Below are 22,724 nucleotides of genomic sequence, written 5' to 3'. Positions count from 1 at the left end.
ATAAAGTTAGATAAGATCAGGTTAGGTCGAGCTAGGTTAACAGCTGTTTTTCGTGTCTATGTCTTATGAATACATTAGAAAAATATAAACACTATAATATTTAAAAAAACTTCTCAAGTTTACCATAATGAGTTAGGTTAAAATATGTACGTTTTAAGGGTGTTTTTTTTCTTCAAATTTAACAAGAGAGAAGTGAGCTTTGAAAACTGGAAAGTTGAATTTCTGTCCTTATCAAATGCATTGTGTGAACGCTTCTGTTCTGTATTTTATGTATACAACTAAATATCAATCATTCCGGCGTTTAAAAGTTTATTATACGTTAGCTGTTATAATTCTGGTTGACTTTTGCCATCGCATATTATATTCTATCAACAAGCCATAATATTACATTATTATGTACCTGTCGCTGTAGGTACACGTTCAGCACAGTTTTAGTTTTTTATCTCGTCCGGATTAATTAATCTTTCTCCTTATTCCCCATCTACGCACGGTGTATATAATATTACACTCTGGTTGTCACGGAGCGACGACGATCTTATCAAAATGATAACTAAAAAAAACATATTATATTTATTAATGGCCATTCTCTCTGTGAGTGTGTGTATAAAGCCAACAATACACATTATAATATTGTGATAGTGTCGTTACCCGCATGGCACCTGCGGTACACGACGGAAACGCAGCACGTCCGTTCCAAAAGGGGTCCGTATGTGGTCGGTAGGGTGGAAGGTATGTATGGAGAGGGTACAGAGGCTTGTGCGGTGGGGTGCAGGTGCACCGGATAGGAAGTATCTGTCGCAGAGAGGCGTTCAGAACTCGGTGTAATCAAAAAAAAAAAAAAAATAGCGTATAGTTTTATGGCCGTGTGCTGTTTGTGCACACAAAGTTGGCTGATAAGGCGGTCGGCAACGATGCTAATACCGATATTTCTCACCCCCCCCCCCCCACCCCATCTCTCATCGAGTAAATACAAGTGTATTAATGTTATCATGGACGGTTAAAAAATAAAATAAAAAAAAAAAACACCGCCGGGAGAACTTGGATTAAATACGTTGCTTTCCATCGACAACATAATAATGTAACAGCTTGGTTGGTATACTTATTAACCGCGGTAAAACGAACAGGAGAAAAAATACAATTTTTTCTTACAATATTATTTTATAAAGCAACTCCGTTCTTATATTTTTAATCAGCACGAATTCTTTAGGTTAATTTAAAAAAAAAATTAAAATGTCGATTGACGGGGATTTTTTTTTATGTCGAATCCAAAACTAACAAGGCGTAAAATGCACGTTTCCTTCGAACTGTATACGCATTGTAGACTTTTTTCACTCGCTTCAATCATAAAAAAAATTATTTTTGAGTTTTTCAAAATCCGTTCGTTTGGTACTTATTCATAAGCTTTACATATACGGTACTATTCTTCGTCGGATTTTCTCATTATTATTTTTTTTCATTGCATGTTGTTCGTTAACCGTTTGATTTTTTTTTTCATTTCCCACTTACCAAATCGCATTATTATTCATTTTCTATAATAGTATTGTGTATTTTTTTTTAAATTTCATTCGGATCGTGAAAAACGTTTATACCTCACAGACCGATCCCGATGAAATTGCATTTTGTATAATATTTATGTTGTATATTATGTAATGATGTATTTTAGGGGATTATTTTTTTTGTTAATTTGTGCGTCGTGGCTTTTTTTGATATTTTCGGCTTGTTGTTGTTTACTGAATTTTTTTTTTTATAGTTGATTTTTGTTTTTAGATAATCTGATTTAATTATTTATTCATGTCTATTATTATACTTGCCAACTGGGGTAAATTGAACTTACGGTTTTACCGGCTTGCTTTGCATAAAGTTTATATGTAGAGATTTTTTAAATGTTTATTCGCTTCCTACTCCATAACAGACATGATGTATTTTTTGTTTATTTTTTTTTTTATACGATTTAACTGGTTTTTATTGGTTATTTCCTAAGACATGCTGTATTAATATGAATTACTTTAAACGTTTATCATTTCAGATGAGACCTCCGGTAGTCAGGGCCAAGACATAGACGGTAAGTTATGATATACTAAATTAATTATACCTAATATTAGATGTGTATACGTATAAAAAGCTAGTATTCTATACTGCAGGTAATAGCTCAGTAATAGTACCACAACAGAATTTCATATGGGATTGGTATTTTGTATTATTATGTTTTGGTAATGAAACTGCATTTACACTGTAGATACAAAGGTCAAAGTATTTGTATAGCTTCCTCGTTACTTCTTTCTTGTTAGAAAACAACTCATAACATACCGAATTACAAACTTTTACAACAACCATTTTGGTTGCTCAAAAGCATAATTGGACATTAACAACGCTTAATAATGTTTTAGTAATTAAGAAGTCGAATAAATTTAAAACTTTCTGTCTTATGAAATGGTTATTATTCATATAGTTGACTATAATCATTGAGTATAAAGTTTTTAATATCCGGATTAGATAACTCAAAAATCAATTAATTATTATTTAATTTTTATAATACACAATATATATATATATATATATACTCAATGTTGAGGTGTTGTATTTTCCGTGAGTAATTCGAGTGACGAAGGGCATGTAATAACGAGGAAGTTTTTCCTCTTTAACAACGCAACGACACAAACAAAGCGTCAGTGTACAAAAAAAAAAAAAACAACGGCATCATCGAAACCAGTGACGTCATTCGAGGATATTGGACAGGGGTCGGATAATAAAACACAACGGACGGCGTTCGCCAAAGGGTGTGTGGGGCGATAAAAGGACATACAGAACGTCGTATGCAGTTGTGTCCGGATAGAATCGTTGTAATATATTATTAGTATTATAATATACGGTCAAATATTATAGTACAGTATCATAGGGCCAGGTCTGACGACCGATTTGGACCTTTGAGAAGCCAAATCCGAACCATCAGGGGCGTATTTAAAATTTTGGCACCCCTGGCATATAATTAAGAAGTTTATTAATATATTATAAATAAATTAAAAACCTTTTTTTATACTACAAATTAACATAATAAAATACAATATTAAACAGTATAACGTTACATTTTTTTCTTGCTCGATTATTAGCGAAATCTTCAATTATACAGAGTGATCATTTTATCGTGAACCACTCAATATCGCATAAGGGTTTAATAAGAAATTCATTTTTTTTTTTAATGTAATTTTTTTTATACAATGGATTTCGATTTTTCTTTGCTTTTACCCGCCTACCAACGTAGTTTTTTCGATTGCAACTTTTGAAATTTAAATGGCAACGCGTACATTTCATTAACTTTTTATTATTACTACTATGATTGAAAATGACGTACTAAAAATGTTCGATAACCAGTTTTGAATAGCTATTTATGAAGTTAATGAAGTTTCAAGTTAAGGAAAGGTTGAGTGCCAACAATTATGAATTGCTCTGAAAGAAAATTTTCCGTTGCACGCCACAACAAAGGAGGTATTTTGGTGCCTTGCTTTTTTGTATATGCTATTTGCCCCGAACGGTTCGAACATTTTTTGTTGTATTATTTTTCTGGCCTTTATTATATACTTTTTAGAGTACCGTGTGTTGTATATAAGGGGTGCGAGCGTTCAACGAATTCCCGGATTTCCAAAAGCCGTTGTGGTCTTTGTACGTTTCATGTGGATAATTCCGGTTGACATCCGAGTGAAGGCCACTTACCCATACATACCTACTCTAGACATTCGATTAAACTGTCAGTGGCTTCACCAGAGCGTACGCAATAAGTATAATAAGTCGTTCAATTTGCAAGAAGAAAAAAAAATGAAAAACGAATGCCAAATATTCGACAAAATAATATAATATTATGTCGACGTCGTTCGGCCAAAAAGAGTTTTTTTCTTAATACTAGTTCGGCGTATCGATAAGCACACAAAGGTAAAAAGCAACTATACTTCGACCTTAGGCGCAAATATTTTGTTTGCCTAAGCATATATTAAAGTCTGTCCAAAAAAATCTAAATAAATAACCATAGGCTTTGTTCGTTTCGGAGAAGCTTTTGTTTACTTATTACCTTTGCCTTCTAAATTCGGTAAATATGTTTTTTGTATCTTGTTCGCTACATATTTTTTTTAAATCCAATAAACGCGACCCGTCCGGCGCAGGTATAACTTGCAGTGTACATTTACCCTAATCGACATGTAGATATAAAAATGATGTTGAACGTGTATATACTACCTAACTACTTTATATTTCCACCGGTGTACGTTTTTCACCCCTGCTGATTTAAATAAACGCCTGTGAAATTGTATTAAGGTTGATATTGAGAGAGGGGCAAAATCAGATTACTCCCCGTTTGTTAAACTAAATTCGATTTTGCCGCTGCTAAGCCACACTGTACTCGACGGTGAGGATCTAATACATATTTATACACAAACGAATATGTATTTAATAATAATAATAATGTTTACTGTACTGTATACACGGAAACGCCTCTGACAAAGTCATTTAGTTATTCATCACCGCAGCTTGGCGCTTAATCGCCGCTGATAATTATTACTTTGATCTCGACAGTAGACCTAACCTACCCGTTCAAAATACCCAGTATATTATTTAATTTAAATTCAAATTCAATTTGCTGATTTTGTAGAATCGGGTGACGTATTCAAAAGGGTACAAAATGGACTGTACGAGAAACAAGAATATTACTCTAACCTCTGCTATATAGATAGAGATAGACGTGGCTATGTTATAGTTTCTTAATCATAGTCTCTGAGTTATTGTCAAAGCTGAGCCAGCGATTTAATTTTAGCATAGTTGCTTAAACTAGATGGTATCGCGTTTAAGTTGAACTCACATGGCGAGGTCTATTTAAATAGGCGCGTTCACCCTTTATCGATGAACTTTTAGGAAGGGTAAACAAAAAACCATAACGCGGGTCAGATTTTTTAATTACATTTTTTCTTACAGACTTGGCAGGGACACTAAGCAAAAACAAAACAGTGGATTTTTATGGTTTAAACCCAAAAATTGTTTGGTATTTACCAAGAAATATGGATTGTATTAGTTATATGTATACCTACCCCGAAAACTTACAAAGGTCAAGGTTTTTTTATTAGAAAAAACCTAGCTTTTTAAACTGTCAAATTAATATATTTAACGGATTGTTTAAAACAAACAACAATGGTGTTATTAATCGGGTAGTAAATTTCGTTTAACGTCCAAATCCGTGGAAAACTTATACTTAAATGTTGCCGCTCCTTAAATTCAAACCCGCTCATAAAGCCTTTGTGCGCAGTCTGTCATAAGTCATAACTCATAATAAAGGAAATTTAAAAAAAACCAAAACAATTGTGCAAACGATTGCGCATGGTTCATGTAGGACTATAACTATACAGTTTTTAGTTTTCCACTACTTCCTTAATTATGTGTATAATATATATTTGTTTTTGATGTCTCGCAACGTTAATAAAAATAATAATAATGTCGGTTTGTAATATTCCGTTGCCCGTGGAAACGATAATAATGTATTATTATAGGGAAAAAAAGGCAGCGGCGTTTATACTCCGATAATCAGCGCTTAACACACAGAAAGTTGACCGTTATAACAACTAGAAAATAATATGTAAACACTTGAATAACGTAATCGTTCAGTTGTTAAAATTTTACAGTGTGATGTCCAGGTGTAAAACCAATATAATAATATGTATTTTGTCCTAAACGTTTTGCAAGCCCATAGGGTTAGTTGCGGGTACAACAATAGACGGGACTTGTGTATAAAATATACACTAAATTGTTAGTCGAACGTTGCACTTTTTACAGAAAAATCACAACCAAATAATAATTATTATGATTATAGTTAATGCATTATGCACGCGATAACCGCCGGCCGCCCATAACCGGAATCGGTTATCCGCACGTGGAATCTAAAAAAGGGGTACAAAAGTTTTTTTTTTTTTAATTCCACATTAACTACAGAGCGACTGACCTTTTGTATTTCGAGCACTTTACCTTTTAGCGACCCCCAAAAAACAAAAAATGTTTCCCTCCCTCTTGTCGTTTTCCCTATTTTCGAGGGTCGGTATATCTACCACCAACGCCTCAACACGAAACTCCATCGGCCCACTTCACAACCGCCTTCGGAATACTACTTAATAATACGCTTAAATAGCGTCAATGATAATATTATTATTGTTATTTTCTATCCTCAGCTAAAACCGTTAGCCGGCAACTGAGAATTCTATTAAACTTTGTAGTGGAGGATATTAATGCCGCGCCGCCAAGATACTAATTATTTTATTTACAACCGAAAGATAATATTATACAGTAATTTGTCTGTCGTCGTTAGAGAAATATTGTCAATTAAAAGAATAACGAAAAAAGGAGTATTATCGTAAAATGAAAAACCGTCTACACTTTGATAAACCGTTTTAAGTACATTGTTTTGTAAACTTTTTAAGTACCCATAATCGGAAATTAAACATCTTAAGAGGGTTAAGCGGTTTAAACTCAGAGTTAATGGATTTTCTCTCTCTGGTTGCGCCACTGACCATCGGGTTTTACAACAACAGTTAGTTGCATAAATATACCCCGGAAAATATGACAATTAAAGCTCTACAGATGACTTGAATCTCATGCTCGACAAGGCAACAAGTCAATATAGTTTTGTGTGAAAAGGTAAAAGCTATAGTTTTTACTGTGTAAAAGAACATTATTTAATTTTTTCAGCGTGGAAGTGGGCTCAAATATTATTATTTTTATTTGTTTCATACTAGAAATACCACCAAATATTTTAAGGTCTAATATTTTAAATATTAAAAACTGTTCTTTAATATCGAACAAATCGCAAACAGAAAAAAATTCCCATTAAAATCTGACCACTTTGAATTTATATTAAACATATTGACTACTTGTCAATCATGCAAAATTTGTTTAGCCAACTCTTTATTATATACATATCATTTGAATACAAAGTTTATTTAATACTCGTAATGTATGAAAAAGTAAAGAAAAAAAAATAATTCATTGAATTATAGGAATTTGAGCTATATTTTCTAGGACATCTATTGGAGTACAAATTTACGATTTTTAAATACAATTTTGGTTTCAATTCAAAACTAGTAAAACAATTCGTTGAAAATATAGTTAGCATAGAGTTCAAAACATACAAAATAACAAAAATGACTTAAAAGTATTTTTATAAGATGTTTTTGTGTCTCAAAAATTAGGGATTTAAGACTTGTGTGCTTTTTTGCTTATAATGTAAATAAGATTACCTCTTATGTCTTCTAAATAATACCTAACCTAAGCTTTTTTTTAAAAGCTATCCCGACCAAATCAGCTTTCCAAATGCGTATGTCCTCAATACACGTAGTATTGAATCAACGTACAAATCATGCTTATTATTTAATAAGCCCTTGACTATTATACCGGCTCAAGTCTATAGCGAATTCCATTGAGCTCAGGGCAGCCAAAATATGTATGTAGGTCAGCATCTTAAAGCAATCCAAGCAAGGCCAACTGAAATTATGGGCTCGTAAAAACGACTTTTCGGGCATAAAACAAAAACTTTATTGGAATCGCATAAAATCGTTTGTTCTTACTATATATCTGATGTGTATAAGCACAATGTAAAGGGAGTCATACTACGGCTTCACCGATGCTCTCTTGTAAATGATTCATTCAGCTACCAGCACACAATACACGTTAAAAGGTCTCCTGAGGCAAACTCCCATGAATAAATAAACGGCCACCACGGCGTTTGCTTTGTTCTGGCATTATTAATTCTGTGCATTCAATGTAGAAATCATGATACTATACCAGTTCTTAGGAAAAAGTCAAAACGAATAAGAAAAATACATTTCAAAGAAACATACAAGGTTTTGCCTCATCGGAAAATAAATAAAAGTCATACCCTTTGTATTTAAACTTTAAAAAGTTACCAAACGTTTGATACATATTATATTAAATTTAAAACTTTCGCTTAAAGAGCCTCGTTGAAAGAAAAACTTTGAGTTTTTTGTTTTCTACAAAGTTTTAAACGTAAGCTTGATTCTTTTAAATCCAATTAAGTGCAGATTTTTAATTAAAGTCAGTGCGCCTAGTCGAAACGCATTACACGAATTCAGTTTCCAACAGAAAAGATCAAATGACTAAACTTATTTAGATTAACGTGGCTTCAATACGATTTGTTTCTTTGTCCACTAACTCAACCGAATATAATTTCCTACTTGAGCAAGTAACAGAGAGGCTTATGCATTTAATCATTTCAATACAATAATTAAAATACCTTGAGAATTGTTCAAGCGTTCAATTTTCTAACGCTTTGAACAATTGGAACTGAAAATTATATACCTCCTTTGTTCTATTTATAGTTTATCTTATTAAGTCAATTTATTTCTGAAAACATTTTTTTTTCAATAACCAAATTAAATAAATCTGGAAGTTTTAAAATTATTTTTGGAAACCATGTTGTAAAAACAACACAAACATATTGGCGTTTCTTTCATTTATTATAACTACTTTTAACATAATAAGTAAAGTGTTTTTAATAAAATATGTTTTTAATTTTCTACTACTGAAACTCACTAAAAAATGTGTACTACCTAAATATTTTGTAATTTCTCATTATGGTGGAGAGTGGGCTCGCATTGTACGGTTCGTTATTTAATAATTTCGAGTTGCTTTGGACTTTCCAAAACAGTTTTAAGAATAAATATTTTGCAGGATAGTGATCTGAGCCACAACTATTTATTTTGGAGACTTTTTTTATTTTATTTCTATATGTACAATAACTATAATAAATATACAAAGTTTTAAGCACTTTTTGTCTGCTTCCTACAACTAAAATCAATAACTATAAAAAAAAATGGATTGGCTTTAAGACATATAGCATTTTAGTTAAGAAATTGACAACTATATAACATAACTTTTACGCACATTGTTTATGATTTACTTAAGGACCGGATTTTAAACGTCGAGCGGTAATTTTCAGGTTCGTTAATATTTATCTAAATATCCTTGTAAATAGTTTTATAAGTGCGTAATTATTACACTCTGGCAAAGTTTGGTGGTAAAGTTTCCAATAACAAGGTTTTTGATTAATTGGTAGTTTTGAAGTTTTGTCCTTAATTTTCAACTGTTGTGTATAATATTATTTGTAAAGTTTGACGATGATGTTATAATCGCGTTAACAGCATAAAACATTGATTACACATCAGAAAATCACATATTATTTAAAAGTGTCCGAATAATAATTTATTGTGCTATCTTAGCATGTTTTACATTACGACGAACCGCCAGAATTCACCAAAGTCAAATCCGGTCCTTATAATTCATAAGTTTAGCTATGTACGTTGTCTGTGTGGTAAAGTTGGAAAATAATAATAATTGCAAATTGTACTGGCACCACCTTTGGGCGCTTTGTATTCCGTGGCATTCGCTTTGGGTACATATTGAATAGCTAATAAATCACCTTCGTGCAAACAACCCGCGTGTCATTAAACTTTTAAGCAGTCGACAATATACGCTTCGAAAAGTTTCATCCGGAACTCGGTGTAATCAGCGACTGAGCATGAGAATTTCCTTAAGTATCTGTAAGGTATTAATTTACGACAGTCTTAACGCCGTACCGGTAGTTTGCAATATTAACTTCTACGCTGATTACATTTTTTTTTACCAATAACAAAGCACCGGTATGACGTGGGACGACTAGCAATAAACACCATCTGCGGACCTTAACCCTTAACTTGGCACTGTATCTTTTAAGATACGTGCATTTTATTTATATAATACTTTCCACGACCAACCTAGAAAGCACTGTTATTCTAATTATTATTGATGTTTAAAAATTAGCCCTTGCCAAGTTAAAGGGTTTAATATCTGTTCTAAATAAAATAAATTGATGTTAGAAATGTGGCAATACTGCAATGAACGATTTAACATGCTTTGGGCAGCGTAGATGACCAAACTCTCCCGTGGGATTACAATTATTACTGTCCACAGCGCTATGCGGTAATTTTGGACGAATTGAGGTTAACTTGGTCACCGTCGAAACGTGTCGTCCCTTTAGAACTTATATTATAAGGTCAGTCTAGAAAACCCTTTTGGTACAATCTAATTATATAGTAAAACCTTAATATGGAATTACCGCAAATACTCTTTTATCACTTTTCGTAGGTTTTTTGCAAAATATGAGCTTTAGTTTTTATATTTTCCATCCAAAGCTCTGTGTTGAATTCTTACAGACAAATTCTTCATAACTTTTTCAATTTTCGTCGAGAGAGTAACAGTTTTTTTGTTGCTCAAGACAAAGGCTTTTGCCGAAAAATGACTTTATAGTCCATTTTAGACCTAAGGTTATATATGACTCCTACCGAGGATGGCTGTTTGCTAATGGTATACATATAATGTGAGTTAAATGACATCAAATTTGTGTTTCCAGGTATGGTAATGGCGGAAAACAACGGACTGCAGAACGGTCCAAGGACAGAGGGTTACACAAATACAATGGGTTCGTAATATTACTGTAAATATAATAATATGTTGGGTGTAAACTGTTTAAATACTTGTACACAATATAATATAAGCGATGCAACTATATAGGTAGTGCCACCGTTGTTTGGGTTTGCCGCACAGACTTGCCGTCTACAGTCAACATATTATTATACTGTATAATGTGCTTTCTGAAGGTCGCGAATAGTGTTTCCTTGATGAGGTCTCGTTGATAGGTATATATAATATACAACACTAAGGGTATATATTGAAAACTGTTACTATAGTTACGAGCTATAGGTCACGCTAAATAATAAACTGCAAGGGTGGATGAAGTGTTATGGTGAAATAATATAAATAAGACAGTTTGGAGAAACGTCACGGTTTGGACGGTAAAGCACTGAACAGTGACCACAATACTATATACACTTGGTTATAAAATCACATTAAAAAAAACTTCCACCGTCTATTAAAGGGAGGGGGGAGGTTGGTAAATTTTAGGTTTAAAGCTATTTTCGGGTAGAAGCATGCTAAATATAAATTCCTCATAAATTTCAACACGATCAGATCATTTTTCGAGAAGTTATAGCAAATCAAATTCGATAAAAGGCATCCTTTTTTATTGTTTTCCCCAACTTTTAAGGGTGTAGGAGTGAATTTTTTAAAACGTGTACCCCCTTCACCCTTAGTAATACCATTAATTTTCTATAAAAATATAATATCAAATAAATCAACAGTTCCTATTTAAATATAGGCTAAGTGTTAACTGATTACAGCATCGATATCACAGGAAGACACATACTTTATTTGTGAACTATTCGAATAATATAGTTTTTAAATTGATACACATTATTTTTTATTTTGAGAAAAATTTTAACTGGACAACATCTTTTTTAGTCACTGATATCTATTTAAAAAATTTTTTTTAGAATAATAAATTTCCCAAATTAATTAGTTACCTATTACAAAATGCAATACTTTAAACAAGTTCAAGACCTACTTGAAGTATAAAAATAAAAATATATTTTTAAAACTGATTTCAATAAGTTTTTTTAAATATTTCAATTGTTACATTGTCCATTCCTGCGCAGGTATATTACTCATAAACAAATTTCACTTAATTTAGGCTTAAACACTGACCTAACCATTCTAATCTGAGCTTATGGAATATTAAAATTCTAATCTATTTTTATAACATTTTGGTGACTATAAATCATAATAGCAGTTCGACAAAATAGTCGATATCATAAATTCTAACAATTATTATGTAGATATACCATTTTTCTCAGGTGAGCAAAAAAAATGTTATTGTCTCTTGAAACAATTTAATTTATGATTTATTATTACTACGTTTTCTTTTAGATCAGTATTTTATCTCCCATCTCTCCTTAGCATACCACTAAAGTAATTTGTAAAGTATAAAAAGGAGCCAAAATAATAAACGAATACCATTTACAGTGATCTGTCTTACATTCCAACGTAATATTTATTAAATCTTTTGAGGTTTTTTTTTTTTTTGGAGAATGCATTGTTCCAGTTTTTTGTTTGCAATTTATGAACGCTTATTGCTTCCAAAATTAATATAAATATCCACAAAAGTATTTTTATTTATTTTTTATTTCAAATTAAAACAAAACAACAGTCTTCAATAAATAATCAGTACCGTATGAAATGCAAAGGAAATTTGGTTTTGCTAATATTTGCGATACAGTACAAAAACAAAAATGTCCCAATACTATTTTAAATAAAACAATTATTTACAGATAATTATTGGGCATTAATTCACCATCCCGCAAATGCTATTCACAAAAATATATGGTTAACATATTCTATAATCTTTTTGAGACATGATTTTCTAGATAATGGTTCATTTGTAAATCATTAACAAAAATGTTATGAAAACGTTTTACAAATACTTTTACGGTATATTTGACATGTTACCGTCTGGGGTCGCCGAAAAGAGTTTTGAACTAGTTAAACTGTAACATTGGTTTTAGAGAATTTACAAATATTCATACCTACAACAATAATGCCCATGCTGTTATCGCAGTATAGTAAAATACTGGGGTTTCGGTAAAAGGTGTTAGCTTACCGAGATCAACAAGAAATCCTGTGAAAATTAATTATTACAGGACCTAAGCCAGGAGGTGGTCGAACGAAAGTTCAGTTAAAGTGCATATAAAGTTCAAACTAAACGTATTATCAATTTAACTGCACTTCGATTGAGACACTATGTATTAGATTAACCAAGCGATAATGGGATTTGGACACTTTTAAGCTGGATGTGTAAATATATGATGATGCTTTTCCAAGCAGGTTTTTAAAAAAAAAATTTTAATTAGTTGGTAGGATTTGGTGACAAGTCGCGCAAACCTGGAAACAGAAATTATATAACATTGTTCCTTGACGTGCATTTCAACCTTCCGCTTAAACAATAATCCCTTTTATTATTATTTTCAACTTTGTATGGAAATCCCCCCATTTTTGCCACCTTAATGTTAATGGCGGGCACGTTACTGTCCTGTATGGTAATTTAAATGGAGGTTTCCAGGTATTTTGTATCTCTTTTATGTACTTTACCCGTACATAGGGCGTTACTATAGGGATAAATACTGGCTATAAACAGTTCGTGATGTCTAATAATTAAAATAATCACTCCGTTAATATTCATGGTCAGGCGCGTTTCCAGGATTTATTTTGGTGCCGACTGGGATAACATTGTTTTTAACAGGAACAGACAGTCCCAATTTATTATACCAGACCGTATTTTAAATTTTAGGTTTTTTTTTAACGGTTTTCAGGCACTATCTTTATCTTTTTTTTTTTTTTTATCATATAAATTAATCACCCGGATTTTGTGTGGAATGACGTCAAATTACATATTAATCCCTTTCCGTTTGCGTCACATATATCAAAATAAAATACTGCGTCAACCGTTAAGCAGATCTACCAGTAGCCACAAGACTATTAAACAATATAAATTAGAAAACAATTATTGCAGTGGCTTTACCTGTAGAGTACACTCTCTCTTGTAAGGATTTGCTTTAGGTGTGAAAAAGTACTTTTTATTGAGGTAAAAAAAAACCACCCCGACCTTAATGTTAACATTAAAGTGCAGGTTAGGTGTGTCTTTTGTTTTGTTGTCGGTATGAAATTAGACGAAACAGACACCGAACTTTGATGGTTTCATAAAGCATGTAATGGCCTATACCGGCTAAAAGGAAATAAAATACCGTCTTACGCGATATTCCATAATAATTTTCACTTTGTTCGCTATCTGAACGAAGAAGCAAAGCTCTTATTGTAATCTGTTCTTTTGGACAAAACTTTTCAGTTAGTATTTATTATTATGGTCTTTGTTTCCAGTAATAAAAAACAAATCATGACATAACGGTGGTTAGTGTACAAATAATTTGTATTAATTTTTGTTTTTTATATTGTTTCAGCTGGAACACAGATACCACAACGAACACGTAAGTCGATTTTTATCAAAATTAAAGCATGATACTATTAACTACATTTATAGCCGTTCTCGTCAGTTTAGCATAAAAATTGATTTATAGACTAAAAATATACTTGAATATTAAACCGAAGTGATGAGAACGGTCAGTAGGTACCGGATTGGTCGGTTATAATGTAGAAAGAAATATAGTAGAAAAAATATAAACCACAATTTGGGTCAAAGTTATAATATAGTAATATCTGAACCAAACCCCTTAGCAATTCCACTAAATGGCATTGTTTGATTTAACCAATGGAATAATAGATTCCTTTAGATTTATAATAAAATTAATGTTTCACTATGTTAAAAATATATATAGACAACTGATTGAGGATTTTTTGTGTGTTGGATAACAGTTGTTTTATTTATTAACGATTGAAATGTCATAATTTACAATAATCATCATAGTTTGTTATTCAGACAGATGGACACTGTTATTTTAATTACCATACTGGTAAAATGATCACTTTATGGTATTTCTCGAACCTACATATTAAGCTGTTGTGATTTAAAAACTAACTTTGGTAAATTTACAACGCCACAGTTTATTAGAGCTCCGAGTACAGCTCCCCCCCACCCCTCAGCTGTGGGTATTGTCTACCGAAAAACAGTTAACATTGTGTTAAATTCCGTTTGGTTTAATAATTGATTTGGTCCGTTATTGGGGTTGGTATAAACATAAAATATTATACAGTACGTCGAACTAACCTAACCTGCGTTTAAACATGCATTCTCTTTTATTATTAATACATATCGTCCGACGAACCGGCTGCCGGCCAACTTTTAACTTGACTATACGTTGCAATGCAAATGTATTTACCTCGAAGAATTTCCTCGACCTAACCAGATTTTCATGACGACATTATGTTGAGCCTACATTTACCTTCCCCTTACCGCCACCCCGCAGAAAATGGCGCTGGCCACTCGAGCTTTACACGCCAGTACAATAATATCTACCCCTCGGCCTCCGGGTCGCCTATACTAAATAATTCATGCGCTAAAATGGTTTTTACATTATACATGTGAAGCCCGACCGACAGGCAAACGTTGTGGAAAATTATATATTTTTATTCTTTTATCTACCTGCCATACTAATAAAGCGTGTGATACAAATGATAAATTATTAACGCATATACCGGGTGATCCCTTTTAACGTCCTACGCTAGTTTGCTCTAAAAAAAAAAATTGACATTTTTTTGTTATTCTTTTTGAAAACATTTTTGTTTATGTTTCAATATTCGAATGTATACCTTTTTTAGTATTTTCTAAAAGCTTTTGAAACTTTTAAAATATAGTAACTCATGTATTTAATTGAATTTTTAAATCAACAATCATTTGCTGAACATTTTGATTGGTCGATAACCAGTCATGAATAAACAGTTTAAAAATCATTAAAGTTTGAATTTTAGGACGGGTAGAATGTTGGAGTCTAGTTTTTTTTTATCTGTGCAAATTACTCAACCGTATGTTCACCTCACGTCCAAAACTTTAAACTTTGATAACTTTAAAGTTTAATGCTATTGGTTCAAAACTGATTATCTACCAGTCAAAGTGTTCAGCAAATTATTCTAAATACTTAATTTAAAAATCTTAAATATGTAACCATTTATGTTTCAAAAGTTGTTAAGGCTAACAGTTTAAATACTGTCTAATATTGTATTATGGCACAAGCAAAATAGTTTTAAAAAAAGCAAAACTACAAATTTGCAATAGTTAATAGTAATAACTTATAAGAGAAAACTGGTGTAGGACGCTTAAAGAATCACCCGCTATTTACACTCGGCGGCCACAACTACTGTTGTTGTTTAGAGTAAGCACCAACTAGTTGAACAAGGCATTTGGCTTAATGTACTTAACTGCACGTCCTACTTGTTTGTACGTGCAAACTTTGACCCCTCGAACAAGTATTCTGTTAAGGTCACAAAATAGTTGTGTTTTCGTGTAGTCAGTCGGACCCTCGCAAGCAAGTTTCATTCTAAGGAATGTTTCCAATTGAAAATATTGAAAAAATATTAGAAGTGTTTGTCAACGATCAGACTAGTCATAAAATAATATGTTAAATAGTGAACAAATATTTTAACTTAAAAATAAGAAAAACATATTCGAATAATTTAAAAAATAAAAGTTTTTTTTATAAAAGTATAACCATCAAAATACAATAATTGTGACAGTCTTTTTATAAATGTTTACTCAATTTCAGAGAAAATTATACTTTTAATGAAAAAAAGCTGGAATTTAAAAAATAATTATATTAATCCATTTTATCTAACAATAAGTGGTCAAAGTAAATATATTTCATCAGAATCAAGTCAAACGTTGAACGATTTAACGTGAAATCCCTCTTTTAAAAATTTGGCTAATAGGGCTAAATAGAACAAATAACAATTTTTGGAAAAAATGAGATATGTAAATTAAAATACAATTTAATGATTACATTATGTGAAATGATACCACCTGCACGACTTTTGTAAAAAAACTTGTAGAGAAATTACAAAGTCTTATACAAAAATATAAAACTTCAAAACCCATTTTCTAGAAAAAAACATTAGCCCTTCAGTTTTTAAGCATTTATAAAAAAATAATTTTAATAAATCCTACATTATCATCAAATTATTATACAATTAGTAGTTGTAACTTACAAGTTCATATAAGCCATTTAGGTAAAAAAAGGCGATTTGATAATTAACTTATTTAATCATAAACAAAAAAAAAACTGTGTTTTTAAACTGTTTTTTGACAACCATTTTATTGAGTTAGTGCTAAAACATATTAAACGTAATGTAAATATTTTAGTATTGATATAATCAAATTGTGCAATAGTTCTCAATATATTAAGTATCCATCATACATTTTACTGCCCCATAAAATAAAGCCTGTCTTCAAGATTACTGACTGTCGATACATTTATTCGTTTAAAAACTATTCATTTTTATAAAATAAAAAAAAGACGATTGAATTTTCTTAATGTAAAAATTAGATAATTCAACATTGCAACAGCCATTCTGAGAAGCACTGTTGTGCAACAGGTGGACAATTTTTTTTTTAAGTATATTTTGAAAAAAAGTATACCTGTGTAGGGAAACATTTAAAAAAGCTTAAGCCGGATAATTCTTTTATTTTTATTTCCCTCGTTATTCCGTTCCACGCACCGCCTTTATTTATGACATACCTATATACACTAACCTAGCCACAGGATATACTCACTCTTTTTTACTGAAATAAAAAATATTTCTCGCTCAAAGACTAAAAAAATACCCATTATTAATGGGACACCGCACATGCTGTTTTTTTATGCAAAAATAAGGGTTAAAAATTGTATGTTTAAACTAAAAGTAAAATCAGGACTTACATATACATACTAGGTCTTCTTGAAGAGATTTTTTTTAATTTTCATGATTATTTTTTTGGTTTATCCGTAAAGTGTTTAGTTTAGTTTGTTAAAACAGACCTCACAATATTCCTGACTAAATTAAATTACTCATAAATGCCAATAGGTTGGCTTAGGGTTCCTAAGATGGGGAACCCCTCCCTGAGTGTTCTGTCGTCTTATTTTCAAACAAGTGTTCTCCGAAGCCTTCTTCGTTTGTTCTAGTTTTACTTGTGCGACCATTCTTTCAATTAAGCTACTAAGACATTCTGGTGTGTAAACAATGGACACTTAAGTGGCTTGCTCTCTAGTCGAACTTTCATATTTGCACTGTGAATGCTTGTAGTATAACAAAATAAGAGAGAGAAGTGAGAATAGATGACATGCGTTAGACGAAGAGAGATTTCTTCGAGTCCTGAATTAATTACAATAGTTATTAGGTACAAGGTTTTTTTTTTTTTTAATGTTTAATAATATATATTTTTTGCTCTTTTCAGCACCTATTAAGCGAAAAGAAGACACCCCGACCATCGTCGTGGAACCGTCGAACACGCCGAAGAAACCTCGTTTGGTGTTCACCGACCTTCAGCGGCGTACGCTTCAAGCCATCTTCAAGGTAAGTGTAATCGTTGAAAGTCAAAAGAAACACTCTTTTACAGCAACAAACGCACGTTAGAAAATAAATTGTACGCCGAAATCAAACCAATAACTACGAGAACGTTTTCCACAGCCTTCCGCGAACAGTACCTCGTTATATGGGAAACAGAACTCAATTTATACCAACCGAGATTTATTTTTTTTTTTTGAAAAGCTTATTTTCCCGTGTCATAATAGACGGATCTGACAGCAACTTTTGTCCTCATCAATTTTCACAATCGGTCGGCCCGAGTTGCAGCTGACGTGTCACGTGCAAGTCTGTGTCTCTTTTTACTCTCTTGTCATACATTTTCCCGTGAGGTTTTCAGTCTGCATTCGACCGAGATGTGTTCGTTCGGTTTCGACGTGGAACTGACAAGATATTGGCCGTACAAACTATCTATATCCCCGTGCGGTGTCTGTCGAACCAAATCTGTCTTGTGTACATCCTCCTCGAAAAACCCTTATCCGTTTTTCCCGGGAAATCCAACAAAACCATTAGATGTATTATACCCGTCAACGCGGCTCTGAGGGCAATTATTTTCTATCTCGAACCCGCCCGGGATGAACGTTTATTCAAATCAAAAAACATACAAACCAGTACAGCGGAGTCGAAGAGTTCACAAATCTTAGGTAAAACTGATCAAATCACCGTCAGAAAATCGCTTCTGTAAATCTTGAACGGTACCTATTAGCTTATGTTAATATAAATCAGAATATGGGCAATATAGGTATTATAATCGTGTCTAATCTATAATCTATCCAGTGTTTTTTTTGGTCGCTCGATAAAAAAAGTTAGACTTTTCATTTTGTATACTTACATACTTTTTTAACTAATTATTCGACTACTTTAATAAAGTTAGACTGTGTGCTGTATGGTAAAATAAAAATACAATAGGATTCCAACATTAAGAGTGTTTTTCTCAATGTTGAAGGGGAAGGTATAAACTACTTCTGATTTCTGATATTTTCTACATGAAAAATTAGTTCAATGATAACGTTGCTGAGACAAAATTAACTTTAAAAATATTATTACACTATTTTATACCTACACAAGACTAATTTTTATGAACAGTTGTTGTTGATAAATTTTTGATTTTGTACTGCTTACGGGCTTGGTGTTGAAATAAGAACACAATTTTAACGGCGTCTGTTAAATTTATACAATTTTCTCAGGTTTAAAAAATAAATAAATAAGAATCTTTTTTATTCGTTTAACATCAATGGTCGAATTGTATTTACGCATACACGCAGTTTTCACGTATAACGAGATGGAAATAATATATTCAATGGTTTACAAAAGAGGCAAAGCTCCTCACGTCTCTGTTTGACGTTAATCTCATCCGTTTTTTATTGATGCTTTAATGGATTACGTCTTATACATACATATAAATTGTAATAGCATATTATTTATAAAATAAACAGTGCGGTATCCAGTAAAAGTGCTATAACATGCACATGGCATTATATATTCAAATTTGCATCAAAGAATATTATACTCATAAAAAGCGTGGTTCGCGTTCAAATTTGTTACTCACTTACCGGCAAACCGGATCACTATTTAAATATTTTTTTTTTATTCAAATAATAAATAAATAATTTTTATTTGAACGTATATCCAAATAATATTTTTTAATCAATTTTTTTAATTCTTACTAAATCACGAAATTGTCGTCATAGTTAGCTATCGACGACAAACAGGCTGTTCCAAGCTGTTCCGAGCTAGGACTGGAGGGATTTTTATTTGACCGTTGGTTTATTCTTTTACTGTACTGATCGTTTTGCTTATTTTGGTCCTATACAGGAAACGAAAAGGCCGTCCAAAGAGATGCAGGTGACAATCGCGCGACAACTGGGCCTGGAACCGACGACGGTGGGCAACTTCTTTATGAACGCCCGGAGACGGTCCATGGACAAGTGGAAAGACGACCGGGACGACCCCAAAGCGTTGGCCGCTGCGGCCGCGGCCACGGGCAACCACCAGGACGGCACGTTGGTGGCCATACAGACACACATTGTCAACCACCATCAGTCCGAAGTGTTGTGACCGACAATGAACAATGGTTAGACAGACAGACAGAATGCCAAGCACCGTCTGGGAGACTGTACCGAGGAAGACCCTTTTCCACCCATAAAACGTTGTTGATAATGATAATAATAGAAATTGAAAAACTAATAGTTTTAATACATTTCAACAAAAGTACGATGGTATTATTGTTTGATGGATTTTAATTATTATCGACAGTCGTTGGAGCCTTGTCTCTCGATAGAAAATTAATACAGAAAGTGATGACTATAAATATATATATATATATGTATAACACAGCTGTCGTTAGCATTATAAAATAGATCTCTATACAGTATAATATTATATTTTACACGTATGGTAGGGCAACAATGCGATATATTATATTAATTATTATGTATTCTAATCCGTTCTAGTCGTTTGCAATCGTTACCGCGCCAAATTTACATTAAGCAAGTTTACAAGAGAAAAAAATCCCAAAAACCTATCTTTATTTATTTATTTATGATGAGGAGTACTAGTTCTGTAAATCTTCGTGAATATATTGTATATTATTTTTCTATTCCTTCCTTACCCAAACCAAATGTTTCTTAGCTAATGTAATAGTACCTAAACATTCCAAATTTATTCCAAAAACGATTATAACAATATGTTATTATATTTTCCCCTTTAAGGTAGGTGATCTTCCTATTTTTAGAAATATCTCCTCCCGAGTGTTTTTATTCGGAAATATTAGTCATAACTCATAATTAATAAGATCTCCGTCTTTTACAATGTCAAGTCTGCGTAAACAATCTAGTCGAGTTTTAACTTTTAATCATTAACGAAAACGCTCAATTAACTAGCTAGTCGTTCGGATGAAATTCTATATTTTTGTATTGTGTTAAACCAACACAACATGTATTACCAAAACAACTAGTACCTAACCACAATATTATTCATAAAAAATATTGACATTCCTCGTTTTTCATTAAATTTAACGTTTTATTTGATTATTACATTCCAATCGAATAGCGGTATTTTAGTAGGTAGGTAATTATATACTTAGTATATTAACATTACCTAATTAATAATCTTCTCCAGTCCCTTTCCGTGCAATATTCTAATGTACTGATGTAAACGTCCCAGACAGACTTAGGTCAGCGTCATTAATATTAATGAGAGAATAGGTCCGGCGGGTTTTCCTTTTCGTCTCCGAATATTCTAAGATCACTCCAGTACCACTGTGAAGTAATTTAATTATTGAAAACAACAGCAACAAGATGAGTTGGGATAGTATCTATGTACAAATTGTTAAACGCGCGATTGCCTAACCTAAATTAAAATAATATAATATAATAATATATGTATAGGTTTGTATAGGTATATAATAAATATTTATTTTTGACATACAGCTTTTTAGATAATATTATACACGTACTTATAGCTATTGAAAAATCATTAGGCGTGTTGATATTTTATATTATATACAAATTATATTATTATTATTATTATCGTTATTGTTATTTTTATATACTCACAGTACCTATATAATATACAATGAAAACGAATCCGTTTAGACATTTACACGATAAATTTGCAACTTACACGGTTTTGCACGCATTCAAATATCATTATGGTACTTATTGAGATAATATTAATAGCAATAACAATATACGAATAGTACTAATTGTTTCTAAAGTGGTTACAATATAGCTATGTAGCAAGTGTTTAGTTGTAAATTGTAATTTTGTACATAAATTGGAAACGAAAATAATATTATATAGTATCGTACGGCAATGAAGATTTTTTTTTTATACATACTTTTAAGATAATATAATTATATTATGAGCAATTTTAATTTTTTAACAAACCAACACGTCTGTCTCTTAATTGTTTTTTTACTTATTTAACGTAAGCTAGCGATCGACTATAATATATTGTATTGTAAAAACCCGTTTTGATTATATTTTTAATAATCGTGTAATTTTTTTTTTAGTTGTTTAGTGTAATTATTTAGGTACTCAATATTGTACGCGTTACCCTTTTTCATTTTTGTCCTATTATCTAGTCATGTTTTTTTTTTTTAATTTACACCTAAAATTGTGTGTTAAAAATATTTTTTGTACAACAAAACCTTCTCTAGTCTTTTGAAATGCTACCAAATGTCTACAATGTTTCAACACTATATATTATTATAATCTAGTCATTAATATATTATGTATAAACACATTGTACCTATAATCTATATTTTATACTAATTTTATTTTCTTTTAGTTTGGATTGTTATACAGTTTAAATGAAAACACAATTTTTTAGCGTGTAAGTCATCCATACATCGGCTACAGTGACAAAAGCTAACATTATTATTACAATAATATTATTTTGTTTACGGAAAAAAAAATATCTATTTTACAAATGTGGCCTTTGGTTTTTAAACGATTTAAAGTAATAAATAAATTAGTAAATTATACAATACAAATAATAATTGCTTGCTGCTGTTTTCTTTTCTCGTCTACAGACAGGTTAGTGAATAAATCGTTCTAACAGTTAGTACAAAACACACATATAAAAGCCTTATTAATGTTGTGAAAGAATTTAATAAGAATATTTTATATTTTTTAATGTTTTATTACACACAAGTCATGATTAATTAAAAAGTCTTTAATAATTTTAGAAAGGAAACAATTTAAGTAAATTATGTAATGTCAAATTTATAAATTAAAAAAAAAAAA

General features: G+C 31.6%; 1 protein-coding gene across 2 annotated transcripts in view; it reads left to right on the top strand.

The window, feature by feature from the left end:
- The window catches only part of LOC126836847 (hepatocyte nuclear factor 6), a 28,085-nt gene extending 5,544 nt beyond the window's left edge, over window positions 1–22,541 (top strand). Inside the window, exons 2-6 of one of the 2 annotated variants that reach the window (XM_050570503.1) lie at window positions 2,027–2,062; window positions 10,430–10,498; window positions 13,926–13,952; window positions 17,846–17,964; window positions 19,789–22,540. In XM_050570503.1, the coding sequence (XP_050426460.1) occupies window positions 2,027–2,062; window positions 10,430–10,498; window positions 13,926–13,952; window positions 17,846–17,964; window positions 19,789–20,031 (494 nt within the window). In that variant the 3' untranslated portion in view covers window positions 20,032–22,540. Of the gene's footprint in view, window positions 1–2,026; window positions 2,063–10,429; window positions 10,499–13,925; window positions 13,953–17,845; window positions 17,965–19,788 lie in introns of both variants that reach the window. The other variant, XM_050570504.1, reaches the window with a different exon arrangement.
- The last annotated feature ends 183 nt before the right edge of the window (window positions 22,542–22,724 follow it).

The sequence above is a fragment of the Adelges cooleyi genome, unplaced genomic scaffold (genome assembly GCF_023614345.1).
Source record: "Adelges cooleyi isolate 19-005CV unplaced genomic scaffold, UGA_ACOO_1.1 ACOO_flye_CR_arks_rails_tigmint_CR_PRNA_247, whole genome shotgun sequence".
Lineage (NCBI taxonomy): Eukaryota > Metazoa > Arthropoda > Insecta > Hemiptera > Adelgidae > Adelges > Adelges cooleyi.
The sequence above is the reverse complement of the archived record's forward strand: the minus strand, read 5'-3'. Positions and strand labels throughout refer to the sequence as shown.